At 39.0% G+C, this 24,104-nt stretch overlaps 1 protein-coding gene across 1 annotated transcript in view; it reads left to right on the top strand.

Moving 5' to 3' along the window:
* The window catches only part of LOC134511806 (dynein axonemal heavy chain 5-like), a 169,252-nt gene that overhangs the window by 6,426 nt on the left and 138,722 nt on the right, over positions 1-24,104 (top strand). The window contains exons 6-20 of the mRNA XM_063326333.1: positions 1,081-1,167; positions 2,549-2,620; positions 5,348-5,449; positions 6,426-6,612; positions 7,811-7,976; positions 8,081-8,174; positions 9,361-9,459; positions 13,730-13,911; positions 16,252-16,371; positions 17,044-17,245; positions 20,193-20,288; positions 21,021-21,194; positions 21,286-21,375; positions 22,087-22,242; positions 23,172-23,311. Coding sequence (XP_063182403.1) covers positions 1,081-1,167; positions 2,549-2,620; positions 5,348-5,449; positions 6,426-6,612; positions 7,811-7,976; positions 8,081-8,174; positions 9,361-9,459; positions 13,730-13,911; positions 16,252-16,371; positions 17,044-17,245; positions 20,193-20,288; positions 21,021-21,194; positions 21,286-21,375; positions 22,087-22,242; positions 23,172-23,311 — 1,967 coding nt within the window. The remainder of the gene's footprint in view (positions 1-1,080; positions 1,168-2,548; positions 2,621-5,347; positions 5,450-6,425; positions 6,613-7,810; positions 7,977-8,080; positions 8,175-9,360; positions 9,460-13,729; positions 13,912-16,251; positions 16,372-17,043; positions 17,246-20,192; positions 20,289-21,020; positions 21,195-21,285; positions 21,376-22,086; positions 22,243-23,171; positions 23,312-24,104) is intronic.

Genomic DNA, 24,104 nt, shown 5'->3' with positions numbered 1-24,104 from the left:
TCTGATGAATCAAGAGATTTCATTAAATTGTGTTCGTGTTCTGTCAACAGTTTGGTTTCAAATATATCGGAGAACTGGAGATTACTCAGGGGCAGTATCATACATGCTCGCCCTGTTCTTATCCATTTTTGGCCATTCTTGGAGACAAAATACTAGCCAGGACGGACCATTGGCCTGGCCAAGTAGGCATGTTCTTACCACGATTTGCCAAAGATCCTTTCTTCAGCGCTGCTTATCTCTCTCTTTCACCAGCATGATGTTCACTTGAGGCTGTGCATAGGGGTTAGAAGATGCTGATTTGGGGTGGAAGTGGGGAGCCACCACCGTGTATAATACATCACACATTTAGTCTAGCAGGAGCTGAACATTTGACTTTTTAGGAAGAGGTGTCTCATCAACTTGAAAGAGAAATATACCTGCAGGCTTCTTCCATGTTGTTTTCAGTTACATTCTTCCAGGTTTCAACAGATTCTTTTCCAAAGTGCATGACAGAAAATTAGAGGGAAGCACGTCTTTATTAGGCTTAAACCTTTTTGTTGCTTCAAAGAGAAGAGACTGTAGATACATCTCACTGGAGAGGGACCAGCAGCAGCAAGGCTTCTCAGAGAGAAAGTTTTTCAGTGATGCGTGGTTAAAGACATAGGCAGAAAACTAAATTTCTTTGCATTGTTGGCAGGATCCAGCTGACAGTGCTTCTTGTGAATCCCGCATGCAATTACATTATGACTTCGCAGACCAGGCACTGGACTCTTTCTGGAAGACATCCAGTTTGTTTCCATGGAGGAAGTTGTTCTAGGAAACACTTCAGATTTAACTTCATTATATTTTCTGAGATTTTTTTTTTCCCCCTTCTTTGAGTGTTTTCTGAAAAAAACAGGGCTATGAAACTGTATGCTAGGCATTGTGAGATTCATGCAAAGCTTATTCTCCAGATAAAGCCAGCCTCATGATTTCTATCTGGGAATCTACTGACTGATTCAGAATGAGCTTAGTTATAATTCACATATTCAAATACAATAAGGTATTTGTATGATAATAGTTTTTATTTTATTAACTTCTCATTTATAATTTAATTGCTAGCAGAAGTTGAATCCGTCACTGAGGTCAGATGAGTCGACAAAGGGTTTCCTTCAGAAGAAGTTATTTATTACCATGGGTTCTACTGAGGTATGGTTGAAAAATTCATTAGATGATGTTTGAAAAGTAAAATATTGAAAAAATATAACAATTGTGCAGTGTTAAGCATCTTTTTGTAATTCTTGGGTAGATATTTAAGGACTTAACTATGTCCTCATAATGCAAGATCTCCCAACATTTCTTGAGCTGAGGTTGGAATTCACCACTAAATAAGCAGTGATTAATGGATTTGACTACCTGAGAGGAGACCAGGTCAAATAAACCCTTGTTAAAAGAATCACAGATCCTAACATTTTTGTTAGTGACTGCATGTTTAAGTATTTTCCAGTGCCTGTGCACTTCTGGTTTAAAAGTGCAGTTCATCGGTGGTTTTAATAATACTGCACATTACTCCAATGGATAAATTCCCTTACTCAATTCAAATTTTTATAACAACCTCCTCATGTAATGTCTAAGCATTATGTAGCAGTGTATTCAGAGTAGTCATTAAGATTTCTGATTAATTTTCTTTCTTTGTATCTCTTTTTGGGGGAATTGGGTGTACCATATATGATTTTCTTTGGAGAAGGCATGGTGATGTCTTTTTTTTTTGCCACAAGTTTATATTAACATTCCTATGTTAGAAAAGATATAGCTGAAAAATTCTTTCTTACTTTCAGAGGAGAAAGGAGGTTCATTCTCTGCCAATTGGACCAATTGGAATGGCTCTTCGAATTTGTTACAGTTGAATTAGTGTTAGATTTAATAGATTAAAATTAAGCATTGTTGCAGTACTGGTTTGAAACTTTTACATTACTTCATTCTCGAAAAGATGAAAATACATGTTAAAAAGTATTTGGATCAGAAGGTTTTAGTAATCCTTAAGTTCCCTTTTTAAAAAATGAAATAAATGTCATTCTAAGATGCTCCATTCTGGTCTAAGTATCTATGAAAAGTACTTTGAATGTTTGAAAGCTGAGGGTGTCTTTAGTTTTCTTCTGTGAATTTATGTTGACAGATTCAGAAAGGGATTAGACAATCTCGTGGATAAGTCCAAAGGATACTAAAATGACTAGACAGGAATATGTCATCTAACAGCTCTCACACAACGGTTGCAGGTGGTCAGGGAATGCAAGAGGAATGGAGCCCAGGAAGTAGCCTAGCTTGCAATCTCTCCTTGAACTGTGTTTTCTTGGTAGAGATGCAATAGTGGACTTGTCTGCCCAGAAGGGCATTTTTGATGTTATGTCAGATGGAGAAAAAACTGTTTGATTTGAGAGGGACAGACATTCAAATATCCTACAAACAGTTCACTACTTTTTTTAGTAATTAATTTTTTACAATTTTGTTTTTGGCATATTTAAAGTTGTTAAGTAAATTTTACTATACATATGTATACTTTTTTACTGTATGCATTTTGTTGTTTTTACAGAACATTACAGGGACTTGTGCATTTTTCCTAAGGACATCAGATAAAGTTATAACTGCATCAAATGCTTCCCAGGTCAGACCAAAATCATGTGGTGTTTGCAGTGTACTTAGTATTTTCTTAGACCTTTATTCACGCAACTCAAGTCAGAAAAAGAAGTGGGGGGTGCTTTCATGAAATTTCTAGTTCTGTGTTTAACAAAAGTTCTTTTCCACCTGAATAAGTATTTATGATAAAGTAATGTTCTAATGATTTGGAAATTAGCTACTGCAATATTATTAAAAGCAATATTTTAATGAAAATTAATTATTAATCACTCATTAAAATATAATTTTTAATAGCAATAGGGAATAAAGACCTAAACCAGGAGATTTCCTTTTAATTAATCTGGTTAAGTTATGGAAATGCTGCACTGTATCTTTTAAACTTTTAAAAATTTACAGTAACTGTAAATTAGATATGATTAGATTAAAAAAAAGGGATACAATAACTGTATCTTTTAAACTTTTAAAATAACGATCATACTTGAAACTAACTAAAGTAAGCTTTTCCTGCCCCTAATACTTTAGTTGTGTGTAAGAAAAGTACTGTAGCAGCCTTTTCTGACTGTCAGAGAGACTCATGTTCTTGGGAAATATTGCAATAGTTTTTTCCAGAAAACATCCAGATACCAACATCTAAGAATAGACATTAAAGAAAAAAATATAATAAGCCTTAAATCACATTCTTAAAAATATTGATGCACTCATTTTTATTCTGCGCAGATTTTCTCTGTATTTGTCACCAATAAGTTGATGTGTTCCGTTTCAGCGGGCCAAAGCTGTAATAAGTTTGTTCTCCAGCTACAGGCATGGAAATTAGTATTTCAGTTTCTGTCAGTCACTTGCCTTATAACGATATTTTTACAAATACCTCATCCAGGTGTGCAAAAGTAATTTCTCGGCTTCCTCTTCTTGTGCCCTGCTGCGCTGCTTCAGTTGGGTACCTGTCAGAATGGTTGTCTAAACACTTCAGTTAGCTGCCTTGGCGCCTTCTCTCTCTGGTTTGCTTGGGATCACCTTCTTTTGGCAGGGCCTGTCATGTAGCTTTCATCAAACTTCATTCTTTATGTGAGGCAATATTTTTAGATGCTACAGGAGGTAAAACAAACCCTACTTTTCGGTCAGCTGGTCTTCACACTGATGAGGCTTGGAGCTCAGGCTCAGACTGGTTTGACAAATTTTGATTTATTCTGAAGAGCTGTGTAGGAACAGTTGGAAGGAGAATCTGAGAACCCCCTAGAAATACATTGATTTGTCCCCTATTTCTCAAGAGAAACAGCTGAATCTTCATCCTCCTGTGGAAAGAAATGGATCAGCTTGTATGTCGACCTTGTCCTAGAGATTCTTGTGAAGAGACCGATTTGAAAGACTTAATTTTCCCTGCCTCCCCGTCCCTGAAACAAGTGCAAACACTCTCTTATGGGAGTAAGTGATATTGTTAAAACCATCTGAAGGGGAATAATAGAGGTCAGTTCCTATCGCCATTACCCATCTATCCTTCCCTTCTGCTATTTTGCCAACACACCCTTTTGCAGAAGGAAGTATTTTAGGGGCATTTCTTTATTAAAAAGCTTGTGGGCATTGCCTCCCAGGGAGCCTGTTCAGACATGCAAAGAAACTTACTCTTCTTCCTTGTAAGCACTTCCTCAAGCATTGATTGTCATCCGTAATTCGTACACATTTTGAGAAAGGGCCTTCTACCTTCTTATACGCTAGTGGGATTATGAAACTGTAATATTGTTAGGAGACGGTATTCCACCCATGCATAACAACTAATTGTCTTAAATGCTCTTCCTTTGCGTGCAAGTGTGAAACTAGCAAGAAAAACATTAGTGATATTAATAATCAAGATAGTCAAGAATGTCAAAATCTCTACAAAAACTTGTTTGTAGTTGCAATTCCTAAAACACTCTGGAATTGCTGTCTTTGCACAGGCAAAACTTGAGAGTAGAAGCTTCTAGGGCAGAACTCGGTACACTTTCCCCTGCATCAGCGAAGCATTCTTTATGACGTTGGCAAAATCAGTGTGTATTTGTGCAGTTCACAAGTTCTGAGAAGAATGAGACTCCCTTTATTCTAACAAGAGAAATACACAGAGCCAAAATGGCTAGTCGGTGTGAGTCATAGAAAGCATGTGACCCATATTCAGAATGTATACATTTGTAGGCAAAATGCCAGTAACAGAAAAGCCAACCAGTCCGTAAATGAATAGCACTGGGGAAAGATGCAATCCCTCACTTCTGCCAATTTATGCTTCAAGTTTTGCAGTAAAATTCCACTCACCAGTACTGTTTCTCCTTGTCCCCAGCTTCAGCAATTCACCGCTTCTTGCATTAACGATGAACTGGAGAAAACCGAGCAACTGAGAGAGGAATTTCTTGCCTGATACATTTATTGTCCTTTTTTAGGCATTTATGATAGATGAAAGCTGTTCCTCTAAAAGAGAAATATAGACATAGAATTGTTTTAAGATTAATTAATGCATTGATGTTAAATGGTTCATTTTAATTGATTGCTGGAATGTTGCTACAATATGAGAATGATGTTTCTGGTGACTCAAACTTAAGGGCAAGTCTTGGAATTTCTAATTGAATTTTAGTCTATGTCCAATCCAAATTCAGCAGCTGAGGGGCAATATCCTCATGGAACGTTTGTAGTTACGGACTGTATGTATGTCTGCCACATGTCTGAATTTCACTCAAACATTGTATTATTTGCAGAAGTTAACATGCATTCTGCTAACTTCTGTTTCTTCCTGAAGGAGGTGAATTTTGGCATATTTGATTGTACTAATGGAAATATCCTTCAGGGCCTGGAATTTTTCTTGTCCCAAATCATGGTACCAGCACTTAAATCCCAACAGGTAATCTAATAGTCTTTTTTCTCAAGAACATTTGGAATAAAGGCAAGTGGCTGCTGTAGTCCCCTTTGTGCATTAGGTGAACATAAAACAGAGGATACAAAAAGATACAAGTCTAATATAGGCCTTTATGAAAGTCATGCAATTTGTATATGTGTTTGAAATTCACGTAGTTGTTGTTTATTTTCAAGCAATAGCACCAACTGTAATGCTCATGACGAAGGACAACATAGCATAGCAGCCATACTAAGGCAAAACTGTGATGATTTAATTAAAACTAGATTAAGCCTGTGTTGAAAGAACTGCCAAGTTCTTCGGGCAGCACAAAAGATCGGTCCATTATTTTATTCTAGAGTGGACAGCAAGCACTGTATCACAGCCAGGGTATCTAGCATCTTCAAGTTGTCCTTGTTCTGTGGCACTCACAAAGCATCACAGTTGGTTCTGTTGCCTCTAAAAGTACACGTTCGTGGTGGGAAATATAATAAAGCTCAGTGTCTGTTGAGGCTGATGGTATCATATGCAGTTAACCATATGCTACCATTTTCTCTGACCCAGGAGCAGGAAGGGAGATCGGAATCTGTTTTTCAGAGAAAACAGATTTTCTCTGTTCAGAGAGTCAAATCAGACTGAAAAAAAGGCAATTCGGTGTGAGGACAGTGAGAGCAGGGAGATATTTTTATTTCTTGAGAGCCTCATGCTTGTTTGTCTCTTCTTGTCTAACAGAATAATTAAACCAATGCACACTTTAAAGTAATTGTGCCATAGTACCAATGAGTGTATTTTAAAGGGCATACTGGTAAATCTTTATATACTGCCATGAATAAGAAATACCTTTCTAATGAAAAATAAAATACCTTTTGTGTTAAAAAAAAAAAAAAAAAAAAAAAAAAAAACAAAAGAAAGTGTGACCCTTGTTTTAACTTCTTTTTTTTTTTTTTTTTTTTTTTTTTTTTGGCATGAATCATAAAATAATCAGAACTGGGGAGCTGTGAAAGAAGGCTTGAAGAACAGCCAGATACAAGACTTTCTGTATTCCGTGGATAAATTTGTGGGTACTTTGTCATCATCAAGACAGAATATAGAAGATAAAATTCAGCTCACAAAAGTGGATATTGATATTTATATCAGCAACTTACAGAACCCATCTGACTACATAACTGCAGGTGAGTAATTCCTACAGCAAAGCAAACACAATGATGCTGCTTATAAAATAAATGTTATGTCATTAATAAAAAATTACCTTTAAGAAATAATTTGTCTTCCTTCAGCTATATACATTTTTCTGCTTACTCTTTCCAGGTTTCTGACTGTGTAATCTTAAGGTCATCAATCATTTGCCTATCCTTTAATTCATAGGTCTTAAACGATTTAGTTCCTTGTCATATCATGTACACACTGGCTTGTTTCTCCGAATTTGCTGGCCAAGTAGTTGCCGAGTGAAGCTAACTACTAGTGTGTATACTCTATGCTTTCTTTGATACTGGGGAAACTTATCCAATATTAAGTCTGGCTCTGAGGCTTGTGAGTCAAAACAAGATGTATTTCTATAATTTTTTATATATATATATGTGTGTGTAAGAAAAAGAGCAGTTATGTCTCTTTGAACAGTAGCCTTCCACCATTTCTTATCACCATGTGGATTTTCAGACTGAAATAATGCCAAACCAGTCAATACTTCTGCAATCCCCTTCAATCTTACATGAGCCTATGGCAGAACAGCTTCCAGAGAAGAACTACTGGCTTTTAAGATGAGGCAATAATGTTATATGGCTGAAAAAGTTCTTTAGGTCTGTTTAGCAGCTTAAGGTCCACAAGTCCTAAACATAATGCATGAAGCAAACCAGACTCTTTCAGCCACTAGGACAATCTAAAATATGTGCTGACTTAAAAATGGCAGGGTTTTTTTTGTGACCGTTAATAACGGTGTCCTTTACGTGATGGTTTTAATATGGAATAAGCCGTAATGGCAGAAAGAGAGAAATGTGGAGAAGTCAAGTCTTTACTTACCAAATAGAGGCAAAAAAATACACGCATCATAGCTAATGCATTTCTTGGATCTCTGAAACATGATTCTCCCAAAACCATGTTGCTGGTTTTTTTTCCTTATGAACTCACTGTATTTTTAACTGTTTCTGTTGTAAAGGATATGCAATAGTAACAGAGTAGGTGGATATAAGTTGTATGTGTGTGCATCTTGTTGCTATAGTCTTTATCTTTTCCTGGTTTTGGTTGGTGATTTGAATATACCCAGCTTACACAGCGTCTTAGCTTACATTTGCCAATGACGTTTCATTTCTGTAGTTAAAAATCTGCATATATTTCTTCATACTTATGAGACTGTCATATCCTGTGATTTTGAAGGCAGTAATACACAGGTCACTGAGAAACTTGAAGAAGCGGTAATGATTTGGATCAAACAGATCAAACAAGTTTTAGTGGAGAGTGAACAAATGAGAAGAGAAGCTGATGACATTGGTCCATCGGCAGAGCTGGAACACTGGAAATCAAGAATGTCATCTTTTAACAGGTTAAATTCCTGCATTATTTCTCATAGAGTCTAGAAAAGCTTTTTAAAAATAAATTTAAACTTTAATTTTAAAGAGATATTTAAATGTGTTTCTTTCTTCAAAGCCTTTTAGATGAGATCAAGAGCTCAAGAGTGAAGAAAATTATAAGTATTCTTCAGGCAGCACGATCAAAGACATTAAAGCAGTGGAAAGAGCTGGTAATTACTATGTTTTATTAAAAGTTTTAAATGAGTACAGTACTGTATTTGTAATACACACAGAACTGAACACACAATGATAAAAATAGCTTTGAGTGTTTATGCTGGTTTTATACTGTGGTTTATTAATCTGTTTGAAACATTTAACACTGAAGATTCTGAAGTTAAAAAAATAGATAACTTGAAAAGAAGTCAGTGCTTTCTGTAATGTGTCTTTCATTAACATAGTGGGTGGAATAGTTGTGCGAAAGTAAAGTAATGCAGCAATACAACATCTGTCTCTCTCCAGCTGTACCCTGTGATGGCTAACGGTAGAGATGCCTGAAATTTTATCATATTGCTTGTAGGATTATTAACAGCTGGGTTTTTGTAGCATAACTTCTACTTCAGTAATGTAAACTTATCAGTAAAAATTGTAGGCAGGCCAGAAAATAAGCTGCAAGCAACGTACCGGCAATCAGACCCCCAACACCCATTAGAATGTAGCTCTTACAGCAGTTAAAAAGATAATCTACTGTTTTGAAAATAAACCAGGAGAACAGTGTCATTTTACTGAGTTTTTTACTTTGTGCTTAGCATACTTGCAGACTTTTATGATAAATGGAATTACGATGGTATTGTCTGTACAAGTCTGTAGAGCCAGTACAAGTCAGAACTACATTCCTTTCTTCATACAGAATTGCCTCCTAAGTACTGGGTAGTTCCACCTGTTATGAGTAGAAATGAGTAGAAAGATATATAGGCATTAGTTGTGAACTGCTTTGCCATATTGTTTATGAAAAAATGATGGGAACCACCCTGGTATATTTCAAGGATCTTGTCAAAGTTCTGTAGAACTGGTAGTTTAAAAAACAGTTGTACCATGCTAAAACCATTCTAAAATGTAAATTGGATTATCACCCCCATGCTATAGCACTTCCATCATGAAGGTAAAACTTTGGGGGTCTGAGTGAGGAGTTCCTCTAAATCACATCCAGAATGTTGCTGATTGGCAGGTAGAGCTTACCAATTCCAATTTACCAATGTAAAAGCAATTATTTCTTAAGTGAAGAAGAAATGGTTTGTTTGAGAGAACTTGTCAGAAAATGTTTGCAAGATGGAATCATAGCCTTGTGGTAGCATGCACTGTAAAAGTGCAAGAACTTTTATAGCAAATTTTAACAGTATTAATTCTATTTCCCTTCAGGATGGTAATATAACAATTGCTGCCAATGAAGCTAAAGACAATGTGAGATATTTATATACATTGGATAAATTTTTTGGTCCACTTGCCAAAGCTTCACCTGTAAGTAGTACTCTAAAAGTACTTAACGTGAAATTCAGAAAAGAAAGGAAGGGCTTTTGCTGCTGAAAGAAAGATATTTCTTCTTTGCTTAATGATTAGTGGACAACCTAACTCCTTTGGCATTAATGAATTGAGTTTACAGATTTTGAATAAGTCAGAGATAATACTACTTTTTGTGTAGGAGGCAGTTGTCATTCCAGAAGATAACTGAAGGGGATGGCAAAAATAAGCAAAAGATGATGTTTTTCCAAAGCTGATACCGAGCTGAATTGGCTTTGTGAGGTTAGTCTTTACATATGGTACCTTGTCCTGTCTCCATGCTTCAGGTAGCAGTTACTCATGATTGTTTTAACACAAATGTCATAAAATGATCTTATGCTTTCAGTTGAGGTAAAATTAGCTGGGAGGGGTTTCCACTTATTTTATAGGTTGAAGCTGTTTCTCTTCCAGGTAGCATGTATTTACTTTCATCCCGGTTCAAATGATAAAACTTACTGTCATAACCATGTGGCTCTTGGATTTAATTTTTTAAGTGAGAGGATGGATTTTGAAGGTACAGCCACCAAGCAAAGCTGTCTAAGCTTACATGGTTCAGAAGATTTACGCATAATCCAGCTGCTTACAAATTTTCTAAATTTTCAAAGCTTGAACTCTGAATCCATTGTGCTATTTTACACTGCTTTTCTTCTGCAAATATTCACCATTCTGCCATATTGGACTTGACTTTTAGATACCATGCTTTTTTTATCCTTTTCTAGACCAATCACTGTCTCTTGTTCTGAGTATATCTGGCTTGCATGCATTTCTGTGGAATCTTTCTGTGGGACAGAAAAGGCTATAGTTCAGTATCCTCAGTAAGGAAGAGATTATTGTTGCCTTGCCTCCCCCTTCTGGGTTTCTCTTCCATACAGATCTAGGCAAAATGAGCAAAGGCCAGCTTTCTTTTTGTCCTTCTTACAGCAGGCCAACTCTTTTGTAGCAGTGTATGGCAACTTTTCTTCAGGTAGCATATTCCTTTGCAAAGCAGACTACAGCACCTTCATCGACTGGAGGCCAACGCCAAAAAGAGTGCAGTCTCTGTTTTTCCTCTGGAAAAATCCCACTCCAGAATAAGACCTATTAATTACCCATTCCCCATTTTTTCTCTTAGTCTTAGTGTGTTAGGTCACAGAATCACGGAATCTTCAGAGTTGGAAGGGACCTCTAGAGATCATCTAGTCCAACTCCCCTGCTAGAGCAGGATTGCCTAAAGCACATCCCTCAGGGCTGCATCCAGGCGGGTCTTCAAAATCTCCAGAGTGGGGGACTCTACAACCTCCCTGGGCAGCCTGTTCCAGTGCTCTGTCACCCTCACCGTAAAGAAGTTTTTCCGTGTATTTGAACAGAACTTCCTATGTTCTAGCTTGTGCCCATTGCCCCTTGTCCTGTCACTGGGAACCACTGAAAAGAGCCTGGCTCCGTCCTCCTTAAACCCACCCTTTAGATACTTGTAAACATTAATCAGGTCCCCCCTCAACCTTCTCTTCTCCAGGCTAAAGAGTCCCAGCTCTTTCAGCCTTTCCTCATAAGGGAGGTGCTCCATTCCCATAATCATCTTGGTTGCCCTTCGCTGGACTCGCTCCAGTAGTTCCCTGTCCCTCTTGAACTGAGGAGCCCAAAACTGGACACAGTACTCCAGTTGTGGCCTCACCAGTGCAGAGTAGAGGGGGAGAATGACCTCCCTCGACCTACTGGCCACACTCTTCCCTATGCAACCTAGGATTCCATTGGCCTTCTTGGTGACAAGGGCACACTGCTGGCTCATGGATAATTTGCTGTCTACCAGGACCCCCAGGTCCTTCTCCTCAGAGCTGCTTCCCAGCATGTCCGCCCCTAACCTATACTGGTGTTTGGCATTCCTCCTTCCCAGGTGCAGGACCCTACACTTGCTTTTGTTGAACCTCATTTGGTTCTTCTCTGCCCAGCTCTCCAGCCTGTCCAGGTCACGCTGGATGGCAGCACGGCCCTCTGGAGTGTCGGCCACCCCTCCCAGCTTGGTATCATCAGCGAACTTGCTGAGGATACACTCTGTCCCCTCATCTAGGTCATTAATGAATATATTGAACAAAATTGGTCCAAGTATTGACCCCTGAGGGACACCACTCGTTACAGGCCTCCAACTGGACTCTGTGCTGCTGATCACAACCCTCTGAGTTCTGTCACTCAGCCAGCTCTCGATCCACCTCACTGTCACCTCATCTAGCCCATACTTCCTCAGCTTCCTAATGAGGATGTTATGGGAGACAGTGTCAAAAGCCTTGCTAAGGTCAAGGTAGATGACATCTACGGCTCTCCCCTCATCCAGCCAACCTGTTATAACATCATAGAAAGCTATCAGATTGGTCAGGCATGATTTGCCCTTGGTAAATCCATGCTGACCACTTCCAATAACTTCCTGTTCCTCTACGTGTTTGGAGACGACATCCAGAATGAGTCGCTCCATTACCTTCCCAGGGACAGAGGTGAGACTAACTGGCCTGTAGTTCCCTGGGTCCTCCTTCTTGCCTTTTTTGAAGATTGGAGTGACGTTAGCCTTCCTCCAGTCCTCAGGCACCTCTCCTGTTCCCCATGACCTTGCAAAGACAATGGAGAGCGATCTAGCGATAACATCTGCCAGCTCTCTCAGCACTCGCGGGTGCATCCCGTCAGGGCCCACGGATTCATGAATGTCCAGCTTGGCCAAGTGGTCTCTGACCCGGTCCTCCTCTACTAAGGAGGACCTTCCTCTCTCCCGACCTTCCCCCTTGCCTCCAGGGTATGGGATTCGTGAGGGACGGCTTTATCAGTGAAGACCGAAGAAAAGAAGGCATTCAGTAACTCTGCCTTCTCTGTGTCTTCCACCACTAGGGCACCCGTCTCATTCATCAGTGGACCTATATTTTCCCTAGTCTTCCTTTTTCTGTTGATATACTGGAAAAGTCTCTTCTTGTTATCTTTAACTGCAGTGGCCAAGCGGAGTTCTGATTGAGCTTTGGCCCTTATAATCTTCCCCCTGCATAGCTTTGTTATATCTTGATAATCCTCATAAGTTGCTAAGCCCCTTTTCCAGAGAATGTAAGCCTTCCTTTTTTTCCTGAGGTCCAGCCAAAGCTCTCTATTTAGCCAGGCTGGCCTTCTTCCCCGTCGGCTCGTTTTTCGGGACATGGGGATGGCCTTCTCCTGTGCTTCTAAGAGCACCTGCTTGAAGTATGACCAGCCTTCCTGGGCACCTTTGCTCTTCAAAACTGCCTCCCAAGGGACACTCTCAACCATGCTCCTAAACAGGTTAAGGTCTGCCCTTCGGAAATCCAAGGTGGCAGTTCTGCTGGCTCCCCGCCTCGCTTCACCAAGAACTGAAAACTCTATCATTTCATGGTCACTCTGCCCAAGACGACCTCCAACCTTTACATCCCCCACAAGACCTTCTCTGTTAACAAACAGTAGGTCCAGTAGGGCACTTCCCCAGTAGGTTCCTTCACCAGCTGTGTTAGGAAGTTGTCTTCCACACACTCCAGGAACCTCCGGGACTGTTCCCTCTCTGCTGTGTATTATTCCCAGCGGACATCTGGGAAGTTGAAATCCCCCACAAGAACAAGGGCAGATGATCGCGAGACCTCTGCCAGCCGCTTATAGAATACTTCATCGGTTTCTACATCCTGATTAGGGGGTCTATAACAAACTCCCATCACGATATCTGCCTTGTTGGCCTTCCCCTTAATTTTTATCCATACACACTCAACACTGTCATTCACACTGTTGAGTTCTAGACATTCAAAACCGCCCCTGACATAGAGGGCCACCCCACCACCTCTCTTCCCTTGCCTATCTCTTCTGAAAAGCTGGCAGCCATCAATTACAGCACTCCACTTGTGTGTCTTCCCACCATGTTTCCGTGATGGCAACCACATCATAGTTTCCCTGCTGCACAATGGCCTCCAGCTCGTCCTGCTTATTCCTCATGCTGCGTGCATTAGTGTAGATGCACTTCAGTTGGGTTAATTGTCCTGCCACTTTCCTGGGGGGACAGGCCCTGATTTGCACCTGATCATTCTTGGACACTACTGTAGTTACCAAGGTCCCCGCAAATGAATTGGACGGTCCAGATTATAATGAGATGTTTACAAGAACTATGTGTTACAATCAAAAAGATATTTATCCACTGACAAACATACTCCCAGAGCTGTCACATTTTCTGTTGTGTTAATTTTTAGGAAATTTGAATTGCTCACTTTCCCATTTTTTCCTGTTGTAGGTAACAATGATGGAACAAGTACCCAGTTTAATGAATACTGTCTGTATGATCTACTGTACATCACCATACTACAACACATCAGAGTGCATGACATCTCTTCTTCTTAAAATCACTAATCAAATGATTAACACATGCAAGACATATCTATGTGAAGGTGTTTCAAAAATCTGGGATCTGGACAGGTGATAAAATTTTAGTAATTTCATCTTCATTTGTTAACACTCAAAGTAAAATTATAGATTAGTCATGAAGATTATTAAAAGGTAAATTTAAGTAGCACCTCGTCCTCCTGCCAGGCAGTATTTCCCATGTTAATTTTAAGCTTGTGACTACTCATTTTTATGTAGAATTAAGTACTCTGCAAAACCAAATTTACTATGTTGTGTGGAAAAAAAACTATTATCGAAAAGCATGTAATGTATATCAGTATACAACACTCGATGTTTTGTCCTCATGGCTTTTTTTAGACCAAAACACACTCGAGCAATTAGAACTGGGAGCTAAGGTTTTTCATAAAGAAGCTCCAAGGACAGACTGGCAAAGTTCCATCTAAGATTTATATTTTGCTGTTGGTGGGCAGGAAAGCCAGTCTGAGGAAGGAGACAATATGTACCAGGACCAGAATCTCAATTTGATTGTAGTCTGTTTGGAGTGAGGTATGTGGGTGATAGGATGGGACACAGGCTTGTATTTTCTGAGTATTCCGTGGAGAATGCTCTATGAGCAAACATATGAGGCGTGTTAATGGTACCAGTGAGGCACCTTAAATTAAAAAAGCTAGATTTGCTGTAAGTTTGTTAGTTAGACATGCCTAAGACTAGTTTGGTTCTTCCTTTCTATTGTTCTTGTTTCCGCTATTAGTATAGCAAGAGTCCCTGTTTTTCAGCAAATGTTAGGCACTATATGGAAAATGAACAAAATGTTTATCTCAGCTTTAAGGAGCTTGCAATCTAAAACATAAGAAGACCTTGCAATCTGAAACATAAGAAGTGAATAGTGAAATGCGGGGAGGAAAGAGGGATGGAGAAACCCCAGCAATCATGGTGTGTTGATCAGCTGGAATGACAGTGTTTTCAGCAAACCTTGTGATGCCCTTGAGTGTTTTCTAGGCATCACTGCCAGAACTAAAGGAGACATTTCAAGGCAGGGATGAGTTAGCTGCTCTACAGCTACTCGCATGGAGCTGCTCCCAAGTGCTACACACAGCATAAGCAGAAGCACAGAAGTGTTTGTATGAAACTTAACAAGTGGGTGGTGAGTGCTGATGTCGCTGTCAGAACAAGTATATGTGAAGGATGCGAAGTTAAGCGGAGATAGTGTAGGAAGAACACATACTATAAGAACAAGTCAATTATTTTTATGCAAAAGAGATGGGGGAAACCATAGACAGGGGTTAAGATGACCATGACATCTAAAGTTATCAACTGGAAAAGTAATGATTGGAATAGCCTCTTGAAAGAGTATAATTGGCGCAAGGTTATGGGTACTGAGGTGAGAAGGAAAAGGTGTTACAAGCTTCATCAGGACATAGACAGTTAGGATGTCTGTGCTTAAATTCCAGCCAAGTCAAAGGTGACACTGAAGTAATAGGCTAGGAGACGTAAATCTAACAATTTGGATTCCTCCTGTATTTTGCTGTGGGTACAGGGAAGTTTGCATAAATTACCAGCAATCAATTAAGTATTGGCTATGTTTATCCTAAAGAATTAATGTAAATAAAAGTAGAATACATGTTTTTGTTTATTCTAGCTGAATGTATTTTTGAGACATTCATTTCATTTGCTTATTTGCTGCTGCTGTCCCTGGAAAAGTTTCTCTCTGTCCCAGTTAGTGGTTTCAATCTATAAAGTCTGGCTATCATTTTAATTCCCAATGATCTTTTGGAAGGTGAAAGACAAAGCCACAGTGGAGCAACAGTCTTAGGTAAATGGCTTATAGCTAATTTCCATGCCTCACCTATGCCTCACCTCACCACATGAGGCATCCATGCCTCATGTATATTAGTACCTCAGGGTTAATGAACAACTGTGTGTAAGATGTAACTATCTGCGGCCTTAAGAACCAAAGATCTTCCTGGTGTATCTATGTAAATAAAAAAGACTTTGCTCGTGCTTACTGTAGTCTGGAAAAATCTCTCTCCAGTCTTGTCTGCTTAGAAAAAACAAAGAAGCAAATGAAGGAAAACCCGTCATCAATACCAAGTTTACAGAAGATGAGAGATGGCCAAACTGCAGGCATTCAGTAGCCAGGGTTTGCCTGGTGCAAGTCCTTTCTGGACTGTGCTATGAAAGTTTTGGGTTAATGGCAATGAAATCTAAACTAAAAATATCCAATCTGGATAACAAATTTAAAACAAAAACTTTTAATGTAATCCTCATATTTCGAATTTTTTTCATGTAGTGTATAATTTTGTGTTCTTATTTTGCAGAGTTGCATCTCTGACTGAAATGTTCTGTTTTTATTTACGTTCTTTTGACGGCTGCCTTAGGATGATTTTCTGTTTTCTGTGCTTTCTTCCTCAGGCAAGAATTGCTAAAGAGGATACAACAATGCATTTCGCTCAAAGAACAGTACCAAACATCCTTTCAGAAAATTAAGGAGGAGCTAAAGGAAAATCCAAGCGACAGGCAATTTGATTTCAGGTAAATAATTCACTCTAATATTGAATCATATTAATTTATACAATTTATGAATGAGATATCATTATATCTGCTGGCTAGCAGAAAAGCTAAATACTCAATTAAAATGTAGTATTTATTATAATCAGAACATCACCTTGCAGAGTTTTGTTTTTTTTTAAATTCAGGAATAAACCAGTGACAAGTTTTTGACAGTCAATTGTTGACTTCACAGATGTCCAAGGGGACTTCAGGGGAATTTATGCATGTGTTAATTTAATACATATGGTCTGAAACCCCAACAAATTTGAGTCATGAATATAAGTGAAAAGACACCAGGAGAATTTAGTCAGCTCTATCACAATGCCAAGGGGAGTTTTACCTGTATTGGCACTTAAAGCACGAGGCATTTCTTAGTATTGTGCATTCATATTTTGATCTCCTGCAAATGTCTTATTTAAAAGAGTAACTCCTGTAAAATGTGGTAAAGGCTTTTAATTGACATATATAAGGATTAAGCATTTTCTGGTTTATATCCATTGCTTTAAAATGGTTTTTACTTGATTTTTAAGTCTTACAGCATAGAATTTTTAAGTGAAACTTGGTAGCAGTTCTGGTAGAATATATGTGGGTTAAATAGAAAAAATGCATGACAAACAGGTTTGCATAACAATCTGTTGTTTTTTTTATTGTTAGTGAAAACTATATATTTGGAAAATTTGATACATTCTGTAAACGTTTGGAGAAGATTTCAGATATGAGCAATATTATGGAAAGTCTTTTAGAACTCCAGCGTATAAAAATAGAAGGTATTGAAGAGATCAGTACTCATTACCAGAGCATTGCTACAAACGCCAAATCCAAACAGTATGATGTTCTGGATCACAGAAAAAAAGAGGTACATATGTTCAGCACTTGTCTGACAATCACTCCCTTAATTCTCTGCTTTTCACTGAGTTATGCAAAGAAGATTAAATTTTATAACAATGCATATAGTATTTTGCTGTAATAATAGTACTTTCTATCTTTTAATACAATTTGAAAGTGTTTGGGTAAATTTAACTAGGTTTTGTGTGATAGGTAGTACTACAAACAACTTTTCCTAAACTTGTGTGTTTTGAGATGCATATGTTTTGAACTTCAGACTGAAAACTAATTCACACAGATCAACGCATTAAATACAGTTTATCTAGTTGCAAGAGTTACTCAGTGTTACTGAAAATACTTAGTGGAATAGTAAAGGCAGTATTATAATAAAGGTAGTAAAGGCACTTAAATAAACATTTTAGAGGGAAAGTGAATGATATCACTCCCAGCGCTGAGCGGGGTGGTAGAAACTAAAGTGGCTTTTCAAGTGCTTTAGATTCATGTTTTAATACATCCTCCATATGCTGGAATTGAGCTGCTTTTTTTGAGCTGTTGTCTGCTTGCTTTGCAGAATTAATAGCCTCACAATAGAAGTGCTAGAAACGTTGACTTCCTCTCCTGCCTTCCCGAACTGTAGTTTGCAACTGTCAGGAACTTTGCTTTAAACATTTAAGTCTAGAATACCTTTGGCTTTCTTCTAACTGGCTGTTGGCTTATGTTTCTGTGGTACTTGCTGCATGGTTCTTTTCTGAAAGAGAACATTTACTGTTAACTGGAATTTGGAGGTGTTTAAAAACTGCGTGGCTTTTCTATATCTAACTGGTTGGAGCAATCTTCCCAAGCTTGTGGAGTGCTTTCTGCAAGAGGAAGTATGCACTGAACTCTTTCTGTAGGTCCTCAGTATTTTGGACTCTTAAGAAAAATTATTACAGATAAGTACCCAAATTACTTCTAATTAGGAGCTGACAAATTTGGTAGCCCAGTAGAGGTGAGGCTGTCACAGTTCCATGTCCCCAGGTCCACTCAGCTGCAAGGCTGAGCATGTAACTCCCAACAGGCATGCATGCACGCATACACACAATACATTTACGAACAGGTCTGGTCACATAGCTTAATACAAACTGAAAACACAGCAGTCACTCAATTACAAGTAGTATTAATGACCTCATCCTGTACCTCTCTGGCTGAGCAGGAGGAAAGCCTGTTAGTAGAAAGTATATATACGTGGATTCTTCCAGTAGCTGGTTCTTACATACTTAGTCTATCCAATAACTGGCCACTGGATATCCAGGTCCCCAGTTTCTGGACTTAAAACCTCACTCCAGGGCCCACAGCCCCACTCCAGTTGCTGGTACTCAGACCTATACCATCACCCCTCACCCCCAGACACATGCACTATGGCTCCCTCCAGTAACTGGTCTTAGGCAATCAGTCTGCCCTCTACCTGACCCCTGGATCCCCTTGCTCTCCTGTTTGCTGACACAGAGAGACACACACGTGCAAACAGTTCTTTCTTGTAGTTGGTCCAGACTTATAACCTTATCAGTAGTTGACCTTCAGACCCTACTGTCTCTCTGGTAGCTGGCTTGGGCCTCCTGGTCCCTCTGGTAGCCAACTCTTTGACCACGCTGGTCTCTTCAATATCCAGCCTAGACTTATGGGTGCTCTGACACTTGATTCCCAAGCCTCTGTCCTATTTGCTGCCCTTCTGGTTTGGTATTCTCTAGACATTATATGTGACCTGCACACCCACACAGTATGCACATGTTCAAGTGTCTCTAGTTGCTATGATCCATGGTTCCTACTCTGGTTGCTGATGCTTACACCTCAATACACTCCAGTCTCTCCAGTTGCTGACTGTACAGGTGCACAAGCCCCAGGGACCCGTGGTTTCCATAAAGTCATAGAATGGGTTTGGTTGGAAGGGACCTTTAAAGATTACCTAGTCCAACCCTCCCTGCCATAGACAGGGACATCTTTCACTAGATCAGGTTGCTCAAAGCAGCATCCAACCCCAACCTGACCTTGAACACTTCCAATGATGCGGCATCCACAAGTTCTCTGGGCAACCTGTTTCAGTGTCTCACCACCCTCAGCGTAAAAAATTGCTTCCTTATGTCCAACCTAAATCAACCCTCTTTTGGATAGATTTAAAACTGTTACCCCTTGTCCTATTGCTACAGGCCTTGGTAAAGGTCTCTATCTTTCTTAGAAGCTCCCTTTAAGCCCCTTCTATTCCTGTTGCTGGTATGTAGACTCCCATACACACTTACGCACACAGAAGAGAGAGAGAGCCCTTTCAAGCAGGAAAATGGTTAGAAATGGAGATAAGTAAGAAGACAAGACAGACTGGGGTTACCAGGTGCAGGGCATGGCCAGACAAATGTACTGACCAGCAACCTGTTCACATGTGACCAACTCCTTTTATCCTGTCATGCCTCCATTTTCCCTCACCACACCCTGCCTTTGCTTCTTCCCTAACTCCCACAATACGTTTTGTATAGTCCCAAAATGCTCTTCCCTGGTAAATTGTAATGAGTCCCTTATCTCCTAGGCAGTAACCTCCCTTAGTCTGTAAGGTGCTCTAGAGAACCTGCCAGTTAGCTTATCTTGCTGGGTTTCATATGTGGACAGTGAGCTGAGCGCTCTCCTGTGGCAGTGCCGGCAGTAGCTGGTGGGTGTGCTCTGTTTGGTCTGATTAGGTTGTTAGATTTCCTCTGCCTGTACTTGTTCCTCTGTGCTCCTTTGTGTTCATGAAGATGAGACATTAATCATATAACCTAACACCTCTTATTTTTTGTTTGCTTTGCTTAGAATGTAAATGCCTTTGTTACAGGTGTTGTCCCTGTTCTCTTTAATTCAGTGCTGAACACATGCTGGGCAGATAAAGCAAATTCCCCAAAAACTTAAGGGAAAGAATTTTGTATGAAATGAAAGCAACACTACAGGTGATTTTTTTTTCTTTTACCCTTTTCTAGTTTGAAAAAGATTACCTTGAATTTAAGAACCAAATTGCAGCATTGTACGAGTCCATACAAGAATTTGTGGATTCCTGGTTTGAGAAGGCAGTAACTGTAAGTAATTTTACAAATGGAAACCCTTTGTTCTGGTGCTCAGAAAGGCTGAGCACCCACAGCTCCTACCGGACTGCTTCATTACTGCCAGTGTTCTGTATTGTGCTGGTGGCTGCCCAAGATAATGTAGGAGGACATCAAGCCTATTACGAGTGTTCTAAAAGTTGCCTGCAGAAGTGCTGGAAGATGATGTTCATTGTTACTTGGTGCCAGTTTTATGTTCCATCTTTCCTTACCAATTTTATAGCCCTGTTTTTTTTATTTTCTTTCTTCATCCTGGTGTTCCCCATGCTTCCTATTGCATTTCTAAGTTATTCCTGTTAGACTGAAAGGAGCTTTTGCCATCTGTTACCTTAATGTCAGTACTGTTCATTGATTCAGGCCCTGATCATGATATGAGATGTTAATGAAGCATGAGTAAGGGTGTAGGTGTTCTACCGCGACTGTTTGTAGAAAAAAAGAGTGATGATTTGAGAGTCAGAAAAAAATTAAATATTCCCTTATGCTGTAGTGGTAGTAGTTTCTTGGTTCATACTACAGTAAATATATTACATATGGGACAAAATACAGAAGTAAAATTCACTAACTTGTCTGGAGGGACTTTTGTATGTTTCCTAGAAAACAACTTACAATCTTACATAACATATTATAAATTAAAAATAACAGTTTATGAGCAATGACTTTCTGAACTATTAAAATCTTCTGTAGTAAATGCTCCGTCTTGCTTTTTAGACTGAACAGATGCTGGGACTTCTGATGAAGCTTGAACAAATAGGAGAAAATCATATTGATCTTAATGAGAAGTATACCATTGTCCTTCAGCAGTACAGCCAAGACTTAGAATTTGTTCGAAAACTCTACCAGAAGGACAAAGAAAATCCACCTATACCACGTAATATACCACCAGTAAGAATGAAATAAAAGAGAGAAAAAAGACTTTGCTTCTTGACTGTTTTTAAGTTAAGGGAAATATAACCTCGTATCTTCTGTGTTTTAGGTAACAGGGAAGATTATGTGGGCTCAGCAGTTATACAGAAAAATTGACCATCCAATGACATTCCTTAAAAAGAAAACCACACTTCTGAAGGTTGGAAATTAGCAGAGGAGGATTTATACTAAGCTTTCAAGCATGTTATTAACAGATATATGATTTATTTTTATACTCCTAAGCTTAATTTTCTAGCAACTTGTATTCAAGCTCATCCGACAGGATAGGTGTTAGTGTTTGCTCCAGGATTTGAATTCCTTTTTGCAGCATTATTGTTCTGCGACTGAGGACAGTCACTTCCCTTGAGACATTAAGCTGATGCTTTGGTCCCTTCTGGGGCTTGACTCATGTTAATCCTGATAGCAGCACTGTTGGCTGTGTACCCAAGCCTAGAGCCTTCTGTCTGCTATGTTCTGTAGTGAAGAGGACTGAGATATTTAACTTCATACACTAGCCATACTTCATGAAAGAATATAATTTTTATACCTTTTTCAATGGGACATCAGTGCTTTGTACAGGTCGTAGCACAGACTGTGAGGAACAATCAGGAAAAAAGTTATGTTGTTTAGAGCAGTTAAATACTTCTTAATAATTAAATTCCTAAATATATTTCTATGTTTCTGTGTCTTTCCTTATCTCTAAACCAGCATAACTTAAAGCTTTCTATTTGTTTTGTTTTCCTAATGGTGGTGATAAAAAGTCTAGTGGAGTACATTTCTACCATATTAGACTCATTAAATTGATTAAATGGTGTTTGCTCTTCCCCGCCCCCCCCCCCCCCCCCCCCCCCCCCCGCCCCTTGAATTGCAGACACTGGAAATGAAAAAGGTTGTTAAGAGCTACAATAAAATGGCTGCAGTTCTTTTGGAATTTGAACTTATTTATCATAGAGCTTGGTGCAGGTTTGCTGACCAGGCTAGAAATGCTCTGTGTGCTTCCTTACTTGTCAGGCACCCAGAAACCAAGGTAAATATGATTTATTCTTTCTATTACTGTTGCATTGTTTAGTATTACACATGCTACTTGAATCATATCATGGATAGACAAGCACTGAACTACTGGAATTGATTTATTTTTTTTCCTTTTTGTGTATATTTGTGGTACAGACTTCATCATGTCTCTTCTTCGTAAGGCTTCTGCCTCATTCAGGGCATAAAAGAGGCAATACGCAGCAAATACATATCTATTATTTACTTACCTACATCTTTTTAGATATTTTTTTTGTGGTTTATTTTCTATGTTAGACAAAATTTTAGTCAAGGAAGGAATTTTTAATTGGATCATGGTCTTTTCTGTAGTGATCAACATCACTGTGTTGAGTATGTATCAATCATTTGTTAATTTGCTTTCAAAACTGCTTGCTGAGACAGAAAATCTTACCATTCTTACTTCACAGATTATTTTTTCTGCCGTATTGCAGAGAAGTTATGGTTACAATGTGGCATTTTTTGAACTAACGATTCCATAATGGACAACTAGAACCTATTTTTCAAATGTATTTAGCATCTTAATAGCATTTAGTGCCTTGAAAAGTGTACAGAGACTAACCTTCCCAACATTTCTCCCTAGTGTACCAATGGAGAAACTGAGATGAAAAAGCGAATTAGTTTCCACAGAGTGTAGCTGCAGAACTAGAATTAAACTTAGGAGCCAAGTGGTTAGGGCACAGTGAAGGAGTCACGGGAAATTGAAATCAGTGTAAGATATTGATTGATTGATACTTTGGAAAATCCAGATATTTGTAGAGGATAACGAAGTTCTGTGTAGAAACATGGGTATCTGTTTTAAAAATCTTTAGTCATCTACATCTTCTTATATGTTCCAGTTACATGTAACCACCAAACTACTGCCTTATTTTCTAATTCTTTTTTCTCCCTCTGTACTGCTACATGAAGGAATTGCTTGTAAACTTGGACCCAGTGGTCCTGGAAGTACTTTATGAAACAAAATACCTGCAAAAAATGCATTTTGAAGTTCCAGATGTTGTCCTTGGCTTGTGTGCAGATGAAGACCAGATTAAAAGACATCAAATGGAGTGAGTGAGCACTTTTTGGATTTGATTCTCATCTGCAAATGGGAATCCCTAGCTTTGAGTCTGTTGCATATGCTTTTGATTTATTATAATTTTTCTCTTTGATGGAGTTTAATTGAAATTTAATTGCTTTCCCCTGCATTTCCGTAGTAATATTGGTAATAAGCAGTTGTTCCTATTTCCACAAATATCTCATTACTAGGAAATGCCTACATACTTCTGTTTTGTTACTGCAACAGCTGCTCTGTAAGTGGGGCTCCTAGGTACCGCTAAGGCATCTATGTGCTATAACATAGGCATTACACTCCAAAATATTACAGTTAACATCAAAAGCTTTTTTCTGTTAGGAAAACAAACTGGAATTTACCACTCGGTTAAGGCACAACACAAACATTTGTATAGATAATACATCACCTAAGTTATAATTTGCTCTCTTGTGTTGAATATCTGAAATTACTTTTGCTGATTCTAAATTATTTCTTTCTGCTTCTAGTAACAGTGCGATTCTGTGCCAGAAGAGTTCTTTGCATTCTCAGCGATGATGATTGTTAATTCTCTAACTCTTGTGGTTTACCCCAGCCAGCAGCTAGAACCACACAGCCACTCGCTCACTTCCTCCAGTTGCGATGGGGGAGAGTATTGGTAGAGTAAAAGTGAGGAAAAACTTGTGGGTTGAGATAAAGACAGTCTAATAGGTAGAGCAAAAGCTGCGCACGCAAGCAAAGCAAAACAAGAATTCATTCACTGCTTCCCATTGGCAGGCAGGTGTCCAGCCATCTCCGGAAAAGCAGGGCTC

This window comes from Chroicocephalus ridibundus, chromosome 2 (assembly GCF_963924245.1).
Source record: "Chroicocephalus ridibundus chromosome 2, bChrRid1.1, whole genome shotgun sequence".
Taxonomy (NCBI): Eukaryota; Metazoa; Chordata; class Aves; order Charadriiformes; family Laridae; genus Chroicocephalus; species Chroicocephalus ridibundus.
Note: the sequence above shows the minus strand (reverse complement) of the source record. Positions and strands in the feature narration are given on the sequence as shown.